Genomic DNA, 19,118 nt, shown 5'->3' with positions numbered 1-19,118 from the left:
TGGTCAAGAAGTAGGAATCTGAACGTTGGCAATTACCATGGCTCTAAACAGTTGATTATTAAAATTGTTTGAATTTACCTTCTGCCTTTTTACATATTCTAATACAATGGTACCTCGAGATGTGAGCTTAATGCGTTCCGGGACTGAGCTCGAATGTCGATTTGCTCGTAACTCAAACGAACGTTTCCCATAGAAATGAACTAAAAACAGATTAATTCGTTCCAACCCTCTGAAAAAACACCAAAAACAGGATATTGGATTGGAAAAACATTTTTTTTTGTCTAATTCGCCATCTATTAACAAAGTAACAAATAACTAGTGGCTTAATAGTGCTAAAATGCGTTTAGTAGTACTAAAATTAGACAGATTTTGTGGAGGGGAGAGAGAGGGGGACAGACTGCACGGCAACGCGCTCTAACATAACATAAACAAATTTAAATGAACTTGGATTACGATGCAGACACACTGAAAAATAAATTTAATCTAACCTTGCACTAAATGTAATTCTAATTTAGTTTTAAATTTGTATACCTTTCTTCTCCCGGGTTGGCTCTATTTGCCACACCCCCACCCTGACTTTCAGATGCAACCTACCGAGGGTAGTTTGCTTTTGTCTTCCCTTCAAAATATTCCCAAAATGATGCACACAAATGTCCTCACAATAGGATAACGCACGACCACTTGCCAACTTGCCCGGTAAGTAGTACTCCTCTCGTATTAGCGAACAAGCTCCGCCATTCGCACTGACTAACGGAGAAAAAAAACACTGAAAAAAGGCAACGCTCCGCCCAGTGCTCGCAGAGACATTACAGGACGGAGTTGCGACCAGAAAGTCCGTGCCCATGATGTTCTTATGAGCAGCCTCTCGCGTCCACTGTATGCTCGTATATCAAAATTTGTCTCGTATCTCAAGATAAATATTTGCTCAAAATTTTACTCGAATATCAAATTGCTCATATGTCGGGGCACTCGTATGTTGAGGTATTACTGTATATGTTAGAGCATATCTCAACTGTCCACAAAATATGTAATGCTTTGTTTGGGAAACACACAAAAGTCTACATAGGAATACTTTTTGAGCACAAAAACTGTGAATAGGACCTTCGAACCACAATGTCTGGTTTCATGTTAATTTTCATTCTTGACTTTTTTACCATCGTGGATGATAATCCTGTCATGTTCCCCCTCCAGATGTTCAAGACAGGAAGCATGTGAGAAGTGGCAGGAGCCTCAGCACTTCAACACCAAGCTTGACCAGTGTGTCAACATCTCTGTTACTCCCAGCAACATGTCTGTGACCGCCCCTGCAATGCAGGTACAGTATGTCCCTTCATAGAAATTGATTGGGTACATAATGCTGCCTTGACCACGTTGGCCCATTGACAACATACGTTCATACTGGATGTGGCAGATATGCCTTGAAAACGTATGCAAATTGCACTACAAAGTACATGAACTCAATGCCATAGACCCTGGGCCGGGAACCTTTTTGACGGAGAGAGTCATAAACAATTCATATTTTCAAATGTTATTCCTTGAGAGCCATACTCAAAATTTAATAGTAAAAATACACTAAAACGTGTGCTATTTGTAGTACTGTCACCACTTTTAAAGTACAAACGTTCTCTGAGATTTTTTGACAACATTGTTGCGCCGTTGCTAATCAACGATAATCAATGGGATTGTCGCAGAAGAATCTAATGGGATTTTTTTTAAAACCACACCAGAAGTAGTGTCGGCGTCACAATGATCATGTAACACTCCTATTGATGCATTCAGGACTGAGTTCTCTCAACAGCGCTTCCCATATTTTACCTCACAGTTTAGCAGAGAGCCATATGCACCTATCAAAAGAGCCACATATGGCTCCCGAGCCATAGGTTCCCTACCCCTGCCATAGACTAACCACTTGAAATAAGAAACCTCGTTCCCCCATTTCAATTTGCCTTGCCACTGATAAGAGCGTGACTGTTTTACCTGTATGCAGAGCTGCCAACTACTCCGGAATTTCAGGAGTTTACAATGCAAGGCAAACTCCGGGACTCCGGACAACCTCCCTAAACTCCGGAAATCCCCAAAAATTGTCACTTTTTTTTTTGGAAGTAACCATTTCGGCAAAGTACCAAATTTCCAATTTAAATGCCTCGATATTCCCACCATCGCTACGGCTTCCGCCATCTTGATTCAACTGCACTGTAAACCGGAAGAATTCGGTAACACGAGTGCATTGTGAATCATTTGAGTTACAAGTTCTGACCAATGATTTGCCTTGTGCGACTTCAGCGCATATCGATTTTGCGTAAATCGCATTCACTCCGGATAAACTCTGGAAATGTGACAAGGGTACTCCTGAAATTTGGTCTTCTGAGGTTGGCAGCTCTGCTGTATGTCAACCAAAAACAATTCCAATAGCAAGAAAGGACAACAGACTACACTTTCTTTGTTTATTAATGGATTTTTTTTTCTTTTTACCAGCACCCAACTGACTGAAATCATTTTTGAAATTGGCCTGTCAATCACAATCAACATAGGGGCACCTCTGGCGTAGACCCTTGTTTTTTGAGTGGAAAACGACATTTACAAGCAGCAACTGAGTGAGGGATCTTAACCCATTCCTTCTCTAGTATAGCGCCACATCCAATATAGTGGCAATCTCGATTTATGGTTCAGCGCTCAAGGCGGCGTCTATGTACGTTTACTGTAAATTGTCTGCCCACCCCGTTACACTCGTCAAGTGGAAGATGTCTTGGAGTACCACATATTTTGTGTGCAGTTGAGCATACAAGTGCACTACGTACCAGAGTTGTCAGGAGGCGTGTCCTGCGTGTTTGAAGACATCAGCGAAACCTCGGCCGAGGTTGCGGCCGACGGTCAAGTGACATGCATGTCACCCACCCTCAGAGACCCTCCACCACACTCCTACGGTAAAAACAAATGATGGAGCAACAGGGACATTGTTCGGGATTATTTTGTGATGCCTATTTTTATAAACGGTTTGAATTGGAATGATTATTTCAGTGTGCTACACTTAAGGGTTTCATGAGAGTGTTTCAGCCTGGAGAGTTGCTGTATATTTTGAAAGCATTTCCCCTGTTTGTGTGAGAGTTAGTGGGCGAAAGTGGATTTTAGTCATGTGAGAATGGTTCGGTATTGTGCGGGGAGAGATTTTAATTGTCTGTGACACCTTTTCTGTAGTTACAGAGAGCCTTGCATCAAAGTGTTTTAGTAACACGAGGGTGTTTCAGCTTTGTCTGACTGTTTCACCCGATTGTCTTGGTACATTTCAGTAGGGTCTGAGAGTGTTTCAGTAGCTTGTTAGACAGTGTTACTTCTTAGTTTTTGGTAGAATACAAGTTTTGCAGTAATGTGATTGCAATTTAGTCACCTTAAACGATTACCCCTGTCAGTCCCTCCTATTCACACACATAACTACTTGTCATATATGTTAATTGTCTTTGTGGTGTCATCAGGAGAGAAGCGGGATGTTCAACTCAGTCTTCGATCCAGTGAGACAAGACACACCTTTATCAGCACCAACTTTACCTTCTACAACTGCTCTGTGTTGAACTCGTAAGCCTGACTTTCACACATCCCATTTGGCCTTTTGCCTTGCCACTTGTTTGATGGTTCTTTCCTGTCTCCAGGTGCACATCGTGTGTGGGCAGCATGTTTCCATGTCACTGGTGTAAATATCGTCACATGTGCACCAACAATCTAGAGGACTGCTCCTTCCTGGAGGGACGGGTCAGCACGGCTCAGGTAAACCTGGTGTATCCAGTCTGCTGAAACCTTTCTATACCATATCCCACTGTATGTTCACGTTAGTTTTCACATTCAAGTATATAGTGGAATGCAAATGTTTGTGCAAAACACATATGTTAACGGCATACACATCCTACAATCAACTGGCAGTCAGTCTATTGTTTATCTATGCATGGGTGTCGTAATCAACTTTGATGCAAGACACATTGTGGTTACGATTTTTTTGAAGGGCTTTCATGTCTGCTAACTTGGGCTGCTACAATTGAATGAATCAACAAGTATTTTGATAATCGGTTCACCAATGAGAGGCCTTCTTCATATAAGATTTGTAGAAAACCTGATTTAGCCCATTTAATGCCAAAGTGTTTGTATTTTTTTAATAATAAAGGGAAACATTAAATATTTATTACTATAATCTTTTGAATTTTATTGTTTAAAAACCTTTTTTTGTTTTTAAATGTAGGTTTCATTTAAAAATACCTAACAAAAAAACTGAAGATTCAATTTTAAAAATTCTGTAGTTCTCCATTAAAGATGTTATTTCAATTTGAGCTAAAAACATGAAGTGGGTGCACATGATTTACTTGTAGGGGTCACACAAAATGATGTGCTGGCCACACCTGCAGTATATGTGCCTTGAGATTGACTGGGGACCAGTCCAGGGTTTAGGTTACACCTCTCTTATGAGGACAAGAGATACAGAAATTAGATGGATGAATGGATGTTTTTGCATTTGTGTCTGGGAGGACAGCTTGTATGTGTGTGGGCAAGTGTCCCTTGGATTTCAAGTATTTTTCCACAGTCACTGCAACATGCTGAGCCGTGGTCCGGTTCTTGTACTGCTAATGGGCTTCCTGTCAATCACAAGGCAATTAATTACAGTGGTGGTGCTCGCTCATGAAGCTTTAACTCCCCTGAGGAAATCTGTTAGCGAGTGTTTGCTCATGTGTCTGCGTTTGTGAGCGCCGCCTGCTATTGCAAAGCTCAGACCTTTTTCAATTTGCCACTTAACAAGGTAAACACCTGCAACCGAAATTCCAAGTTGCTCACACTAGAGATGAAAAGCTATCACAAAAAAAATGATACAGTAATCCCTCGATTATCGCGGTTAATGTAGACCAGACATGGCCGCGATAAACGAAAAACTGCGAATTAGGGTCACACCTATTTAAAAGTAAAAAAAACAGTGCGGAGTCCTAGTAGCAAGTGGAGGACAGGGGGAGTGGCTTCCACTTGCGAGTTTCAGCGTGGATTTTCACATTTTAATGAACTTACCCCAAAAAATTAATTTAACAAAAAAAACTCCCCCAGAAAAAAACGATGTAGTGAAGCCGCGATAATCAAGGGATTACTGTATATCTCAAAACAAATTTAAGAGTGCCTTTTATCAATGTTTTGATGGATTCTAAATGACATTGCCAAAAACTAGCGCCATCTCAGCGATCGCTTGACTTGTCGTGCACAGGGCTGTCCTCAGATCCTCCCGACATCCGACATCCTTGTGCCGGCCGGTCTGGTCCGTCCAATCACCTTGCGAGCGCGCAACCTCCCGCAACCTCAGTCGGGCCAGAAGAACTACGAGTGCGTATTCCACATCCAGGGCAAAGTCCAGCGCATTCCAGCGGTCCGCTTCAACTCATCCTGCATCCAGTGTCAGAACACGTCGGTAAGACTACGCAATTTAACTACGCTTATTAAAACATCTTTGCATTAATGTTGAGAATAATACCGGTAAATGAAATCTGATTAAACTTTGTAATTACTTGGTTTTAGAAGTAGTTAAGTTATTTTGTTATATTCCAAGTGTGTGTGTGTGTGTGTGTATGTATGTATATATATATATATATATATATATATATATATATATATATATATATATATATATATATATATATATATATATATATATATCAAAGATGGTCATAAAGACATTAAGCACATTGTGCCAAAGCAAGAGAGACAAATTGTGGCAATTTTTGAAAAGACAAAAGGATTATACCAAGATTTGAGTTATGTCGAGCCATCAATATATACCCCGCCGCCCACTACACACCCCACTAACTGAAAATGTTACACTTTAGCGTTCCACATCCCCCACACTCTTGCTACGCTTGCTTCGCCTCTGACTGAGACGACTTCTTAACACAGTGACCTTCTTTTGTCCTTGTTCCATTAAAACGCTACCAACGTTGTGTGCATGCGTGTGGGGTTAGAGGGTTGTTAAATGGTGAACTCATTCACTGCTGTTGCCAGCAATAGGTTTTCAATCCATTCTAAATGGCAGGAAAATTATTGTGTCAGTGCCATTGACGGCAACAGATGTCCGATCAACAGCTACATAGAGGTCCGTCAACCCTCTCAGTTCAAATGAATTAAATGTGTCGATGTCAGTGGCAGCGAATTGATTAATTTAAGAGGAACTTGAACGTTTAGTAACATGCACTGACATTCACTTTTCAAGTTGTTTATTTGAATCATGGGCTTGTTGTTCTCTGGGGAAAAACACAATATTTTTCTTCTTCCATCAGCATATATACGGTAAATTAATCTAAAATTGAAGTGTTAATTCTGCAAATTTTGCGAAGAGTAATAGAGAGGTTCATTGTGCTTCGGTTCTACTGTTCATTTATTTTGTGACACATGTCAACAGGGACCGCAAGCCCTTTCTGATTACAGGTATCTCATCTCTTGGTCGCTAATAACTAGTGTCATGGGAGTCTGAGTGTGTGTGCATAAATGTGTATCTGTGTGTACTTGCATGCTCAGGTTGCTGGGTGAGCTCAGCTGGATCATTTTAATGGAAATGGAAACATTAGATGCACAAACAGAGAATTGTTGCATACAGATGGGCACAAATGGAAGCAGCACTATCAAACCAGCAGAACAACAAAAGCGAGTGGAATTCAGACCTAAGCGTTTGATGAGATCCAGCAAGGTGCACGTTACAAAAGTTCCATGTGAAACAAAATGTACCACACTCCACATGATTTTAGTTCAAGGCTTTGGCGTTTCTACTGTATGGTGAAACACTGGTTAACCTATCTGCTACACCATAGAGATAGATGTCTGGATTTGAATCGATTGTGTGTGGCCTTCCTTTGTGGAGATTTATGTTGCTTGCGTAGTTTTTTCCTCCTGACCTTCAGAAAAACCTGTTATGTTACTGCCAGTCAATCAATGTACTGTAAGTGGAAATGTTTGATTTTTCACATATGTGCCCTAAAATTGGGCAGCCCCAGCTCTGGGGTCCTGGGTTCAAATCCAGGTCATGTCCATCTGTGTGGCGTTTACATGTTCTCCCTGGGCCTGCGTAGGTTTCCTCCGGGTACTCCGGTTTCCTCCCACCTTCCAAAACATACATGCACGGTAGGCTGATTGGACACTCTAAATTGCCTCTGGGTATGGGTGTGAGTGTGCATGGTTGTCCTTTGTCTCCTTGAGATCGGCTGGCCACTGATTCAGGGTGTCCCCCGCCTCTGGCCCGGAGACAGGTGGGATTGGCTCCAGCACCCCCGGCAACCCTAATGAGGTTAAAGCGGTTCAGATAATTAGATGAGATGCCCTAAAATCAACTATCTGGTCATATTGACATTTCCTTGTTTTGTCACAGTACTGGTACGAGGGGACAGAGGCAGCTGACCTTCCTGTGGAATTCAACATCGTCTGGGACGGAGACTTCTTTATCGACAAGCCCGTGTCCATGAAAGGTAGGGTGATCTGATATAAATATTTTCCTGACTCATGAAATGGCCAAGAGTTTAGTTGACTTTGGATGTTGGTGTTGGCTCATCGACATCAATTCATTGTTTTGCTGTAACTTGTCCGCATTCATGGAGGACAACGTATTAAAAAAATGGTGTCTTGTGAACAATTTGTCTCCTCCTCATGTGGCGTCACATACCTAGCATTGCTGTACAAGTGTGAGGCTCAGCGCTCTAGCTGTGGGCAATGCCTGAAAGCGCCAACCGCCTTTCAGTGTGGATGGTGCGCCGAAAGCAGGAAGTGCGTACTGCGTCAACACTGCGCGGCACCAGAGCACAGCTGGATGCACCACGGACGCCACAACCTGCGCTGCAGCCATCCCCGAATCAACAAGGTGGGAACGGCCACAGGCTGCCTCGGAACCGCCCACGCCACTGTTTCAACTCCCCGGTTGACTGGCCGTGTTCCTCAGATTGCCCCGCTGACAGGGCCTCGCGAAGGGGGGACGCGCGTGACCATCGAAGGGGAGAACCTGGGCCTGCAGGTGAAGGAGATCACGCACGTGCAAGTAGCCGGTGTTCGCTGTAATCCCGTCCCCTCGTTGTACATCAGCGCGGAAAGGTCAGTGGAAGAAAAAATGCACTTTTTCGGTGCATCCTTGGAATGTGCTAACAAGGTGACATTTACGTATCACACAGTCGACTGACGTGCATTGAGTCACTAAATGACATGAAATTTTAGTGTCATTGTGACATGACTGCAAAGGTTTTCAAAAATCAAACAAGTAGATTTGGTTGCCGTGTAATTGTGTGTCTGCGCGTGTGTACACATACAGAGTGGTGTGTGACATGGCAGAAGCGTTACTGCCTCACTCTCCAGGCGGTGCAGTAGAATTGTGTATTGGCGTGTGCAGTGCTGAGTACCGCACCATGTCCACACAAGCCTACGCGTTTGTGGTAAGACTTCATGCGAACTTACATTTATCTCCCGGCTGGTCGTGCTCAGTCCTAAGAAGACTTACGGTGTGCTTTTCCTCACTTACACACACTAATTCAGAGTCCCAGTTTGATCAATGTTCGTCCAGAAAGAGGTCCAGTTTCTGGAGGAACAAGACTGACAGTAGCGGGTCGGAACTTGGACGCTGGCAGCAGTGTGTCAGTCTTCATCGACAAAGACGAGTGTCTGTTTGTCAAGTGAGTGGAAAAACACCCAAGTCGTTTACACATCTGTAGCAGTATTAGTCAAAGTGGAAAATTCTTCTCATACTTCTTGCTCGTCCAGACGCATCAACCGGGAGGTGGTCTGCATCACCCCTGCCTCACCGTTTGGAGTCGGGCCTGCCCTCATCCGCCTGATGATCGACAAGGCGGAAGTGACCAGCTCAGAGATCAAATACACATACACAGAGGACCCTACCATCACTGCCATTGAACCCAGTTGGTCCATTCTCAAGTAGGCCTCTGCCCTTTTTCATTCTCCACCAATCACAATACAGACTTCTGAAACTCCCTGTGTGTGTGCATAGTGGAAGTACAGTGATCACAGTGACGGGAACCAACCTCCTCACCATCCAGGAACCCAAAATCAGAGCCAAATATGGTGGCGTGGAGACCATCAACGTAAGCCCGCTAACTTGGTCATACTATGTAACATTGTTATGATCTTGCATGGTCATGACACCGGAGTCTTACAGCGTTGTATGGTTTTGTTAGTTATGACATCACTTAGTATTAACTTGTTATTAATGTCGCATGATTCTCATGTTACATTGCCTTGATGCCACATGATTATTGCATTACATATTACATATTTATGATAACACGTGTTTGGACCGTACACGGTCATTACATTGTTAGAAAGTCACATGCTTTTAACACAGAATGGGAATGGCGATCCAAGCATGGCTCTGCTGTTGTCACATCCATTGCCTATTGTGTCACCCTTTAAAATTCATCCATTCTCTGTACCACTTATCCACACAAGGGTAGACACGAAGACAAACAACCTTTCACACTTACAATCACACCTATGTAGAACTTGGATTGTAGTGCATGTTTTTGGGATGTTTTCCCCTCGCACACTTTTTTTCATAAGGACTATGTGTTATGGCACAATATTTTTACAAGGTCCAGATTGTTACAATGACACCTTTTAATGATATAACTTTATTTATTTGTATTCACCTCACACGTTTTGATTATTGTTATCTCCTCAGTTCTGCACAGCAGTCAACGATAGCGTCATGACCTGTTTGGCCCCCGGCCTGGTCTATGACAAACCCAACCCTCCAGACGTGGTGCTGCATGCTGAGGAGTTTGGATTCATCTTGGATCAGGTGATGAACATCAAAATGTGCTGGCCAACATGTTGAGACCTAACAGATGCACAAATGAAATTGATTGTCGCAAATATGCCTCCTATATTTTATGTTCAACTTCCCACGGGTAAATCAGTCTCACTCATTTTTTGCGTGACGGCCCTCAGGTTTCTTCTTTGCTGGTGCTTAACGCTACTCCTTTCACGCACTACCCCAATCCAACCTTCGACCCTCTGGGAAATTCTGGAATCCTGGAGGTCAAGCCAGGGTCCCCCATCATCCTCAAGGTACTCGAAGAACTGTCCTCACACGAAGCCTGGACTTGGAGCAAGACATGTGTGAACTGCTTTTATCCGCAGGGGAAGAACCTAGTCCCACCTGCCCCCGGCAACAGCCGTCTGAACTACACCGTTCTGATTGGCGAGTCTCCGTGCTCGTTGACGGTTTCGGAACATCAGCTGCTTTGTGATTCGCCAGAGCTGACTGGAGAGCAGCGCGTTTTAGTAAGCCGGCCGTCAAACCGTTTAATCTTCAAGTCTCTCATAGCCAATTATAATCGTTTAATTCCAGAGCATTCGCAGCGTCAACTTTTTAGCATCCCTCCTTAGTTTCTACACAAATGGCATTGTCGCTATTGACCATTCTCGTGCATTTTTGGTGGTATAGTAAGCCTTTTCCTCCAACTGAATTCCCTCTATAGATCCTGGTTGGTGGTCTGGAGTTCTCCCCTGGAACGCTTCACATTTATTCAGACAGTGCCCTGACGCTGCCCGCCATCATCGGCATCGGCGCGGGCGGCGGCGTGTTGCTGGTCGCCATCATCGTCGTGCTGATCGCCTACAAGCGGAAGACGCGGGACGCGGACCGCACGCTGAAGCGACTCCAACTGCAGATGGACAACCTGGAAAGCAGGGTGGCCCTCGAATGCAAAGAAGGTTTGCACGCCCAGCTACGCCCAACACACTTGTTTATGTATGCGTTGAACTAACAATGGTATTTTCTATTGGACAGCCTTTGCCGAGCTCCAAACCGACATTCAGGAACTAACCAACGACATGGATGGAGTGAAGATTCCCTTCCTGGAATATCGCACTTACACCATGAGGGTTATGTTCCCAGGAATAGAAGAACATCCCGTACTCAAGGAGCTGGACGTATGTCCCACTTACACCGAGGAGTATACATTGGAAAAATACTGTCAGAATTGTCGGTGGAGTAACGCGTACGTACGCCTGCGTGTATTTCAGTCACCGGCGAATGTGGAGAAAGCCCTCCGACTTTTCAGTCAGCTTCTAAACAACAAAATGTTCCTGTTGACATTCATCCACACGCTGGAGGCTCAGAGGTCATTCTCCATGCGGGACCGCGGGAACGTGGCCTCGCTGCTGATGGCTGCGCTGCAGGTACTGCTGCTTTGTTGCTAAATAGTGGCCAACAACACCCTGTTTCCTGAAGGCCAATTTAAATGTACATGACTTGAAATAAAATTGCCCATTGAATTTGATTCTAATCATTCATACCTACGCCTCATAAAACCTTAAACTTTTAGGCATTTCTTTTTAGCCAACATTCCAAAATGTTCAGATTCTATAACAGTTAGAATTAGCTTAACAACTCAATATTTTTCTTGACATTGACTGGTGACCAAACCACCGTGCATAAAATAAATACATTACAATTGACAAGCCTTGGTCATCATCGTTTACCTAGCGAGCTACCATGCAAAGCTAATTTAGTAATAAAATCAGATTCATATATATTGCCCTTGTATGTTATAGACAACAGAAATGTATCCTCATTAGAACCAGTATATCAAAAAGTACATTCAGGACATTTACATCTTGCTTTATGTAGTATGGAAGAATAGTGCAGCGGTGCTGAACTATGAACTTTTAGTGCATGAGCGTGGCCCAGCGCCATGATTGTTATACTAACAGCTGTGGTTTGCACCAGGGCCGCATGGAGTACGCCACAGTGGTCCTCAAGCAGTTGCTGGCCGACCTGATCGAGAAGAATCTGGAGAACCGAAACCACCCTAAGCTCTTACTGAGGAGGTGCGCGTGCAACCATTCGCCACCGCCTCTACCCCTCGTGTGGGCTCCCCCAGCATCTTTGAATTATGTGTTGCAGGACTGAGTCTGTGGCAGAGAAGATGCTGACCAACTGGTTCACCTTCCTTCTGTATCGCTTCCTCAAGGTGATTAACGTGTTCATGTCTGTCTGGGTGAGGGGAGTTAACACACTAGCTGGAGTACAATTCCCTACACTTACATAAATGAGTCATTGGTATTGGATTGGATTGGATAACTTTATCCATCCCGTATTCGGGAAATTTCTATGTCACAGTAGCAAGAGGGTGAGAATTCAGATACAGGAAAGATACAGGCATTTTAGACATAAATAGATAGGTAATAAATAAGTTAATAGATAAATAAATAAGCGTGTTGCTGATGTATGTATATACATATATATACATACATATATATATGTATATATATATATGTGTGTATATATATGTATATATATATATATATACATACATACACATTGATGTACATGTATACATACAGTTGGTCTTAACATTCAGCCATTTGTTTTGTTAAAGAGCCTGACATCTGATGGAAGGAAGGATCTGCGGAAATTTTATTATGATACGATGTACTTTAAATATAAGTCTGTAGTGGGCAGGTAACTTGGTAGTATAAGATAAAATGTACTTTATTGTCTGGCCATCAGGAGTGTGCTGGCGAGCCTCTGTTCATGCTGTACTGCGCCATCAAGCAGCAGATGGAGAAAGGGCCCATTGATGCCATTACAGGCGAAGCGCGTTACTCTCTTAGTGAAGACAAACTCATCAGACAACAGATTGACTACAAGCAGCTGGTAACATGCACGCCCGCATATGCTCGCACACGCACGCAGACAAACCTCGGCTGAGCACGTCTTCTTCCCCTTTAGACGATGATGTGCATCCCTCCGGAGGGTGAGGCGGGTACCGAGGTGCCGGTTAAGGTGTTGAATTGCGACACAGTGACGCAGGTCAAAGACAAATTGCTGGACGCCGTCTACAAGGGGATCCCCTTCTCACAGCGACCGCAAGCTGACGACATGGACCTCGGTAGAATGCCGCTTCTCAAATCAATGAAGAAATGGGCGTGTGCTGCCTAACGTACTGTACTGTACAATATATCCAATTCTAATAAGCTTTGGTCCAACCATAATACGATTTTCTCTGACTTTTTGGACATTCACTCCAATTACGATACAATTTATCGCAAGTACAAATATGATTGACTCAGATTTAAAAAGGATGAACTTTATTTTTAGGAATCACGAAAATCTGATTTGATTTATATCTATTCACTTTAATTTGAATTACAAAACAATTCACTCTCGTCGCGTGACAGCACCCTCTTTGTGCTTCATTGATTGATTTACTCCATTTATCACACTTCATCCGTATTGTGAAGCTATTCACTACAATTGCAACACGACGTGCTTTTCCCTGTTACCAACATCTTGACTAAATGGCTGTTTTTGGGCACGTGTGTTATCAGAGTGGCGTCAAGGTCGGCTTACGAGGATAATCCTGCAGGACGAAGACGTGACCACAAAGATTGAGAGCGACTGGAAGCGACTCAATACGCTCGCTCACTATCAGGTACGTCATCGGGTTCGCCATGCGACGTGAGACCCAGAAGTGACCCGCGGCCTCACAGCAACACCGATGATGCATTACCAGGTAACAGACGGCTCAGTTGTGGCATTGGTCCAGAAGCAGGTTTCTGCTTACAACATCGCCAACAGTTTCACCTTCACCAGATCGCTCAGCAGATATGGTATGCAAACACACAGGATTGTGTTAGCTAACTATCTAAATATGTCAGCACGTGCACACACACGCACGCATAGACAACTAACAGCGTGCCTGCCTCTCTGTAGAATCATTACTGCGCACGTCCAGTAGTCCCGACAGTCTGAGGTCCAGAGCGCCCATGATCACGCCAGACCAGGAGACAGGTAGTTGACATTTTACTTAATAGCTAGCATTGAGCAAACACAAATGGCTATGTATCATAGTGCTGGTGTCTCAGCCATTGGTTTGGTGATAATACAAACTTCCTGCTTGCTTCAGGAACAAAACTGTGGCACCTCGTTAAGAACCACGAGCACAGCGACCAGCGCGAAGGAGATCGGGGCAGCAAAATGGTTTCCGAAATCTACCTGACACGCCTGCTAGCAACAAAGGTATCAAGAAAACTCCTTGGATTTCAGCTCGTCGTTCCAATTGATCCTAAGTGTTCTCTTTGCTCCTCCCAACACCAGGGCACGTTGCAGAAGTTTGTGGATGACCTTTTCGAGACTGTCTTCAGCACTGCCCACCGTGGGTCCGCTTTGCCGCTGGCTATCAAATACATGTTCGACTTTCTGGACGAGCAGGCCGACAAGCGACAGATCAGTGACCCGGACGTACGACACACCTGGAAGAGCAACTGGTAGGAGGCCACGTGTACTGTCTGTGTCTTTATATGTATTTGTCTTATACCACTTTATATACAAGTATTTTAAATTTTGTTTATTACAGTTAAGACAGTTTTTTGTCGTCTTTTTTTAGTCTTCCTCTCAGGTTTTGGGTCAACGTCATCAAGAATCCACAATTTGTTTTCGACATTCACAAAAGTAGCATCACTGACGCATGCCTATCAGTCGTGGCTCAGACCTTCATGGATTCTTGCTCCACATCGGAACACCGACTTGGAAAAGACTCCCCGTCCAACAAATTGCTCTACGCTAAAGACATCCCCAACTACAAGAGCTGGGTGGAGAGGTAGCTAACATACCATCTAGCTTATATATAACCTCATTGTCAACTAAAAAGTCTAGGTTCAAATAGTTGCTACTGTCCCAAATTCCTACTACAGTAGTCCCTCAAATATCGCGGTTAATGTACACCAAACATGGCAGTGATAATCGAAAAATCGCAAAGTAGGGTCACCCCTCTTAGTTTAACTTTTTTTTTCTTCAGTGCTGAGTCCTAGTAGCAAAACTGGCTTCCGCTTACGAGTTTCAGTGTGGATTTTCACATTTTTATGAACTTAATTTTTTTTTAAAAATAATGTAATTTTTTTAGCGTAAAAAATAATCGCAAAGTAGTAAATTCGCAATAAGGGAAGACACGATAATCGAGGGATTACTGTACTTTCTTAATCGGTAGTTGCAGAAGCTATGTGGACATGTTAGTGAAGATAGAGGGAGATGTATTTGAAGTAACATACTAACTAACACAATGACAGATGACTTCCAAGACAGGCTAAGGGTTTAAACATATTTTTTTTGCAGGTACTACAGAGACATTGCAAAAATGCCGAGCATTAGCGACCAAGACATGGATGCCTACTTGGTGGAGCAGTCGCGTCTCCATGGCACCGAGTTTAACACATTGAGCGCGCTCAGTGAGCTTTACTTCTACATCAACAAGTACAAAGAAGAGGTGAGTTACTTGTTAGCTTGAAGGAATTTTTTTTTTCAATTACAAAATCTGAATATCATTGCTTATCGGATCTGGGAGTAGCTCATAAACTAACCAATTACAACGATGCAGGTTCTGACGGCGCTCGACCGTGACGCCTACTGTCGCAAACACAAACTGCGCCACAAACTGGAACAAGCCATCAACCTGATGTCGGGAAGCTGAGGAGGAAAAACGAAGACGCCTGCTAACTGGGGGAATGGGATCAGCATTTTCATTTTTTTTTTCCAAACTGCACCAGTCAATCAATCAATTTGCTATTTATTAACCAAACAACGGGCTGGGACCCTATTGTGAAAATAGCTTGGACAGCTAAATAGGGCTACAAAGGACCCTCAGACGCCGTGTAAATAACCACACCACCGGCAAAACGAGCAACAAGAAAGTCAACGTCCAATCGCGCAACGCCTGCTGACCGACCACAGCTGTGTCCCCCCCGTCCTTCACCGGTCAGCTACGCTGGCCACCAATTGGCAGGGAGAACTCTTCAGTGTTTACGGCCCCCTACCCCTGACCAGTCGGAACTGTATCCCTCTCAGAACATTCCATCGCTGCCCTCCCCTCCCCCTTTCAGGACGCCATGATGCCAATACTGTACCCAGCGAGCAGTGCCATGTAAAGACCAGAACCAATACCAGAACTGACTCGGACCAAAGCCGAGATCAAAGATCGAAGCGGAAATTCACTCAACTTCTAAGACCTTGTAAAGTAGAATCAAAGAGAAAAACAATGACATTTACACATGGCATTGAGGGGAAGTTCCGGATTGGCTCTTCACCAGGAAGGAAGGAAAGCCACTACTGGACCAACGCCACTGTGTGTGTGTGTATGTGTGTGTGTGTGTGGGTGGGTGTGCGCGTGCGTGTGCGTGGGTGTGTGTATTTGTGTGGGAGGAAGCAACAGACTGAAAATGTTAATAAATACGGTAGGGACAGTTCTAATTACTGAAATATACAGGCTGAGAATGAAACTTAGTGATGTTGGGTCATGTGTAATTACTGATATTTTAAGCCTGAAAATGATCATTCATGCTGTTGGATCAGGCCTTACGCCTGCAATCGGCAGAATGAAAATTTAGCTGAGGTCTAACTCCTGAATTCAACAGACTGTAATGCTAGCTTTTGCTGATGGATCCTGTCTAATTACTGAATTCAACAGACTGAAAACGCTAGTGAGTTGGCTGTCGGGCCAGATCTACTTACTGAAATCACACACACACACACGACGGTATTTATTGATGTTCTTTTATTTAAATTATTGTTTACACATTATTTATTGTGGGTGCCAACGAGTCAGGGGTCAACGAACTTCCCGTCGACGCTTTCACTGGAACTTCAGTCACGGCGTCTTATAAGGTGAGGATGTGTCAAGTGTTCAACGCCGACATGAACGTCCGCTCGGCGTTACATCAGGAAAACCAACCGCGAGAAACGGCCAACTCTGCCTGGACAAAACATTAGATGATGTTTCTCCATGATGTCATCAGAATACAAAAGATTGAATGAAACATACGTGTTTATTTGTAAAAACATGTTTCATAGCATTGCCTTGTTTGATTTTTTTTACTTTGAAATGTAACCATGGCCACCATCTTCATTTCGTAGCCGTTGTCTTTTTTCTACATCGGAATTGCCTTTGTTCAGAATTTGTGACATCATTACTAAAGTGTAAACAAAACCCCGGCTCTGCCTCTACCTAAGCATGTGCACTGATTGGTTATACAAGATTTGGTTACGATCCAAAAGTACATGGTTGCCACGAAGCTGACAATCCAGCGAGAAAGCAGTGTTGCTATGAAATTAGCTTCAGAACATTTTAACGACTGTTGTGGACAGCGTTGGACGTAAATGTCACAATTCTCCCAACAAAACAGATCGGTTGCCGTGAAATGTCTGCACTAAAATAGATGTTGCGGAGCAGTCCCAATCGGAGGGCAGTCCAACGTGAAGTCAATTAAGCACCATTTCATCATTGCACTAAAAAAGAACCCCTCCATCTTGTCAGGTACACTGATTGGTTTCTTTTCTCCAGGGTTTGCCAGGGTTAATCCGCCCAGCAACAGCCAGCTAGTCCATCTTGTGCATCATTTATGATTGGGTGGTGGCCAGTCACATGGCCACGGCTGCCACGTTTAATAAATGATAGGCAGGCAGGCTGCTTGGAAATGGGGTAACAGTAGTCCGACAAAGCTACTGTTAGCTAGTGTGTCCTTTTGATGTTTCTTAATCATTTTAAGCAAGCACCGTGACACTCCCAAGCTTCGAGCCCACTGCTTTTCCCTCAATGACCCCCCTCCCCCAGCAGGAAGACACATTAGCCTGAGAATGAACTGCCAGGATCGGGGGGCTGCATGTTGCTGATAACAGCACTCTCGGGGACGGGGGGGATTATGTAGAGATGGAGAGGGGGTTGGTTGCTGGTTGGAGAGTAGCCAGGCAACCAAAAAAAAATGGAGCAGCAACATGGCTATGGCCTCATGTAGATCAAAATGTATCCCCCCCAAGGAAGTAGTTTGGGGGTAACCAAACTATTTTGCTCAAGGGCAATGGTTTGATTTTTTTCAAAGCAGATTCATTAAACCATATATTTTTTTAAATGTTCATTTAATATTCCAACAATTTATTCTAATTTTCATTACTTTCACTACTGAAAGATTGACTGCAAAAATCTACAAATGCACGCGCATTGCTTCTTTTACCAATTTAATAATTATAATGCAATTGTTTAGCAATAAAAATAAATAATATTGTTTTAGTGTTTACCATTTTTTTTAAAGTGTCGTTAACATCTTCATTTGATTATTTTTTTTGTTTGCCATAGAGAAATTAACCAAACATGCAATAACAATTGTAAAAATACATTAATGTACTGTTTGTGTGACTTGATTAAAAAGAAAAGTTCCTTATTCAAAAACATGTAGAAATTAATAACGTTGATTAATTGCATTGTGCCCAAAAGCTGTAACTTTTTAATTCAAATGGATTGTGGTGGATGTCGGGATCAAAAACTAGAGAGACGTGAATACTGTTAACTCTGGAATTTATTTCCATTACAGTAAAAACGGTGTAGTAAAAAACAAACCGAAAATACTGAAATCCAAAATTGAAGACTAACGTTATAGTGCCCTTTATGAGATGTTTTTTGTTTTGTTTTGTTTTATTTCAGTATTCAAACAACAATCCATTTCACAAAACATTCCAGGCATATAAATGATCTTTTGAAAACCCTGATAAGTGCTGAAGTGATCAGTGTACCATCAAATCATGCACTGATAAATAAAGTGCTGTATTGTTTTGGAGTGCAACTGTGATTAAAATGTGTTCATTCTTTAAACTCATGCATTTCTTTGTTTTGAATTAATTATAATGCATTATCTAAAGACCCAGTTCTAATTGTTCACAAAAAATAAACTATAATTATTAGATTTTTTTTAAAGAATGATGACTTTTGATGTTTTTACATAATAACTGTATATGGCCAATGATTAAGTTTTGTTTTGTGAACTGCAGCATGAAAACAACAAATTATATAAAATTACCCACTGTTTATCATTTGTCAATTCGGCGTCGTCATATTCGGACTGTGCTTCTCTCTTCTGGCCGTCAGAGGAACTGCAGCCCCGTGACGTTGATTAGGGTTATCGAATTCCTCAATTATGACGCATGAGTGATTCATTAAATGGAAATGTGCCCTTTTTCGTTGAGTGTATTTAATCTGAATTTAAAAATAAAATTAAAATAGAATAAGCGTAGAAATAGAATAAAAAAATACAACACGACAAATCAGCTCTTCTCGTGCGTAGCCGCG

General features: G+C 42.9%; 1 protein-coding gene across 2 annotated transcripts in view; it reads left to right on the top strand.

The window, feature by feature from the left end:
* Positions 1 to 18,648, top strand: part of plxna3 (plexin A3) — a 41,886-nt gene extending 23,238 nt beyond the window's left edge. For both annotated transcript variants that reach the window (XM_077606628.1, XM_077606635.1), the window contains exons 9-38: positions 1,192 to 1,315; positions 2,774 to 2,924; positions 3,471 to 3,570; positions 3,645 to 3,759; positions 5,228 to 5,428; positions 7,373 to 7,469; positions 7,668 to 7,858; positions 7,937 to 8,085; positions 8,300 to 8,420; positions 8,521 to 8,657; positions 8,746 to 8,916; positions 8,990 to 9,083; positions 9,680 to 9,799; positions 9,949 to 10,068; positions 10,141 to 10,284; positions 10,482 to 10,716; positions 10,793 to 10,935; positions 11,029 to 11,184; positions 11,735 to 11,835; positions 11,912 to 11,978; positions 12,518 to 12,664; positions 12,740 to 12,899; positions 13,339 to 13,442; positions 13,524 to 13,620; positions 13,724 to 13,801; positions 13,917 to 14,029; positions 14,108 to 14,277; positions 14,397 to 14,609; positions 15,122 to 15,272; positions 15,384 to 18,648. In XM_077606628.1, the coding sequence (XP_077462754.1) occupies positions 1,192 to 1,315; positions 2,774 to 2,924; positions 3,471 to 3,570; positions 3,645 to 3,759; positions 5,228 to 5,428; positions 7,373 to 7,469; positions 7,668 to 7,858; positions 7,937 to 8,085; positions 8,300 to 8,420; positions 8,521 to 8,657; positions 8,746 to 8,916; positions 8,990 to 9,083; positions 9,680 to 9,799; positions 9,949 to 10,068; positions 10,141 to 10,284; positions 10,482 to 10,716; positions 10,793 to 10,935; positions 11,029 to 11,184; positions 11,735 to 11,835; positions 11,912 to 11,978; positions 12,518 to 12,664; positions 12,740 to 12,899; positions 13,339 to 13,442; positions 13,524 to 13,620; positions 13,724 to 13,801; positions 13,917 to 14,029; positions 14,108 to 14,277; positions 14,397 to 14,609; positions 15,122 to 15,272; positions 15,384 to 15,476 (4,063 nt within the window). In that variant the 3' untranslated portion in view covers positions 15,477 to 18,648. The remainder of the gene's footprint in view (positions 1 to 1,191; positions 1,316 to 2,773; positions 2,925 to 3,470; positions 3,571 to 3,644; positions 3,760 to 5,227; positions 5,429 to 7,372; positions 7,470 to 7,667; positions 7,859 to 7,936; positions 8,086 to 8,299; positions 8,421 to 8,520; positions 8,658 to 8,745; positions 8,917 to 8,989; positions 9,084 to 9,679; positions 9,800 to 9,948; positions 10,069 to 10,140; positions 10,285 to 10,481; positions 10,717 to 10,792; positions 10,936 to 11,028; positions 11,185 to 11,734; positions 11,836 to 11,911; positions 11,979 to 12,517; positions 12,665 to 12,739; positions 12,900 to 13,338; positions 13,443 to 13,523; positions 13,621 to 13,723; positions 13,802 to 13,916; positions 14,030 to 14,107; positions 14,278 to 14,396; positions 14,610 to 15,121; positions 15,273 to 15,383) is intronic.
* Positions 18,649 to 19,118: the final 470 nt, after the last annotated feature.

This window comes from Stigmatopora argus, chromosome 1, assembly GCF_051989625.1.
Source record: "Stigmatopora argus isolate UIUO_Sarg chromosome 1, RoL_Sarg_1.0, whole genome shotgun sequence".
In the NCBI taxonomy this organism is placed as follows: domain Eukaryota; kingdom Metazoa; phylum Chordata; class Actinopteri; order Syngnathiformes; family Syngnathidae; genus Stigmatopora; species Stigmatopora argus.
The sequence above is the reverse complement of the archived record's forward strand: the minus strand, read 5'-3'. Positions and strand labels throughout refer to the sequence as shown.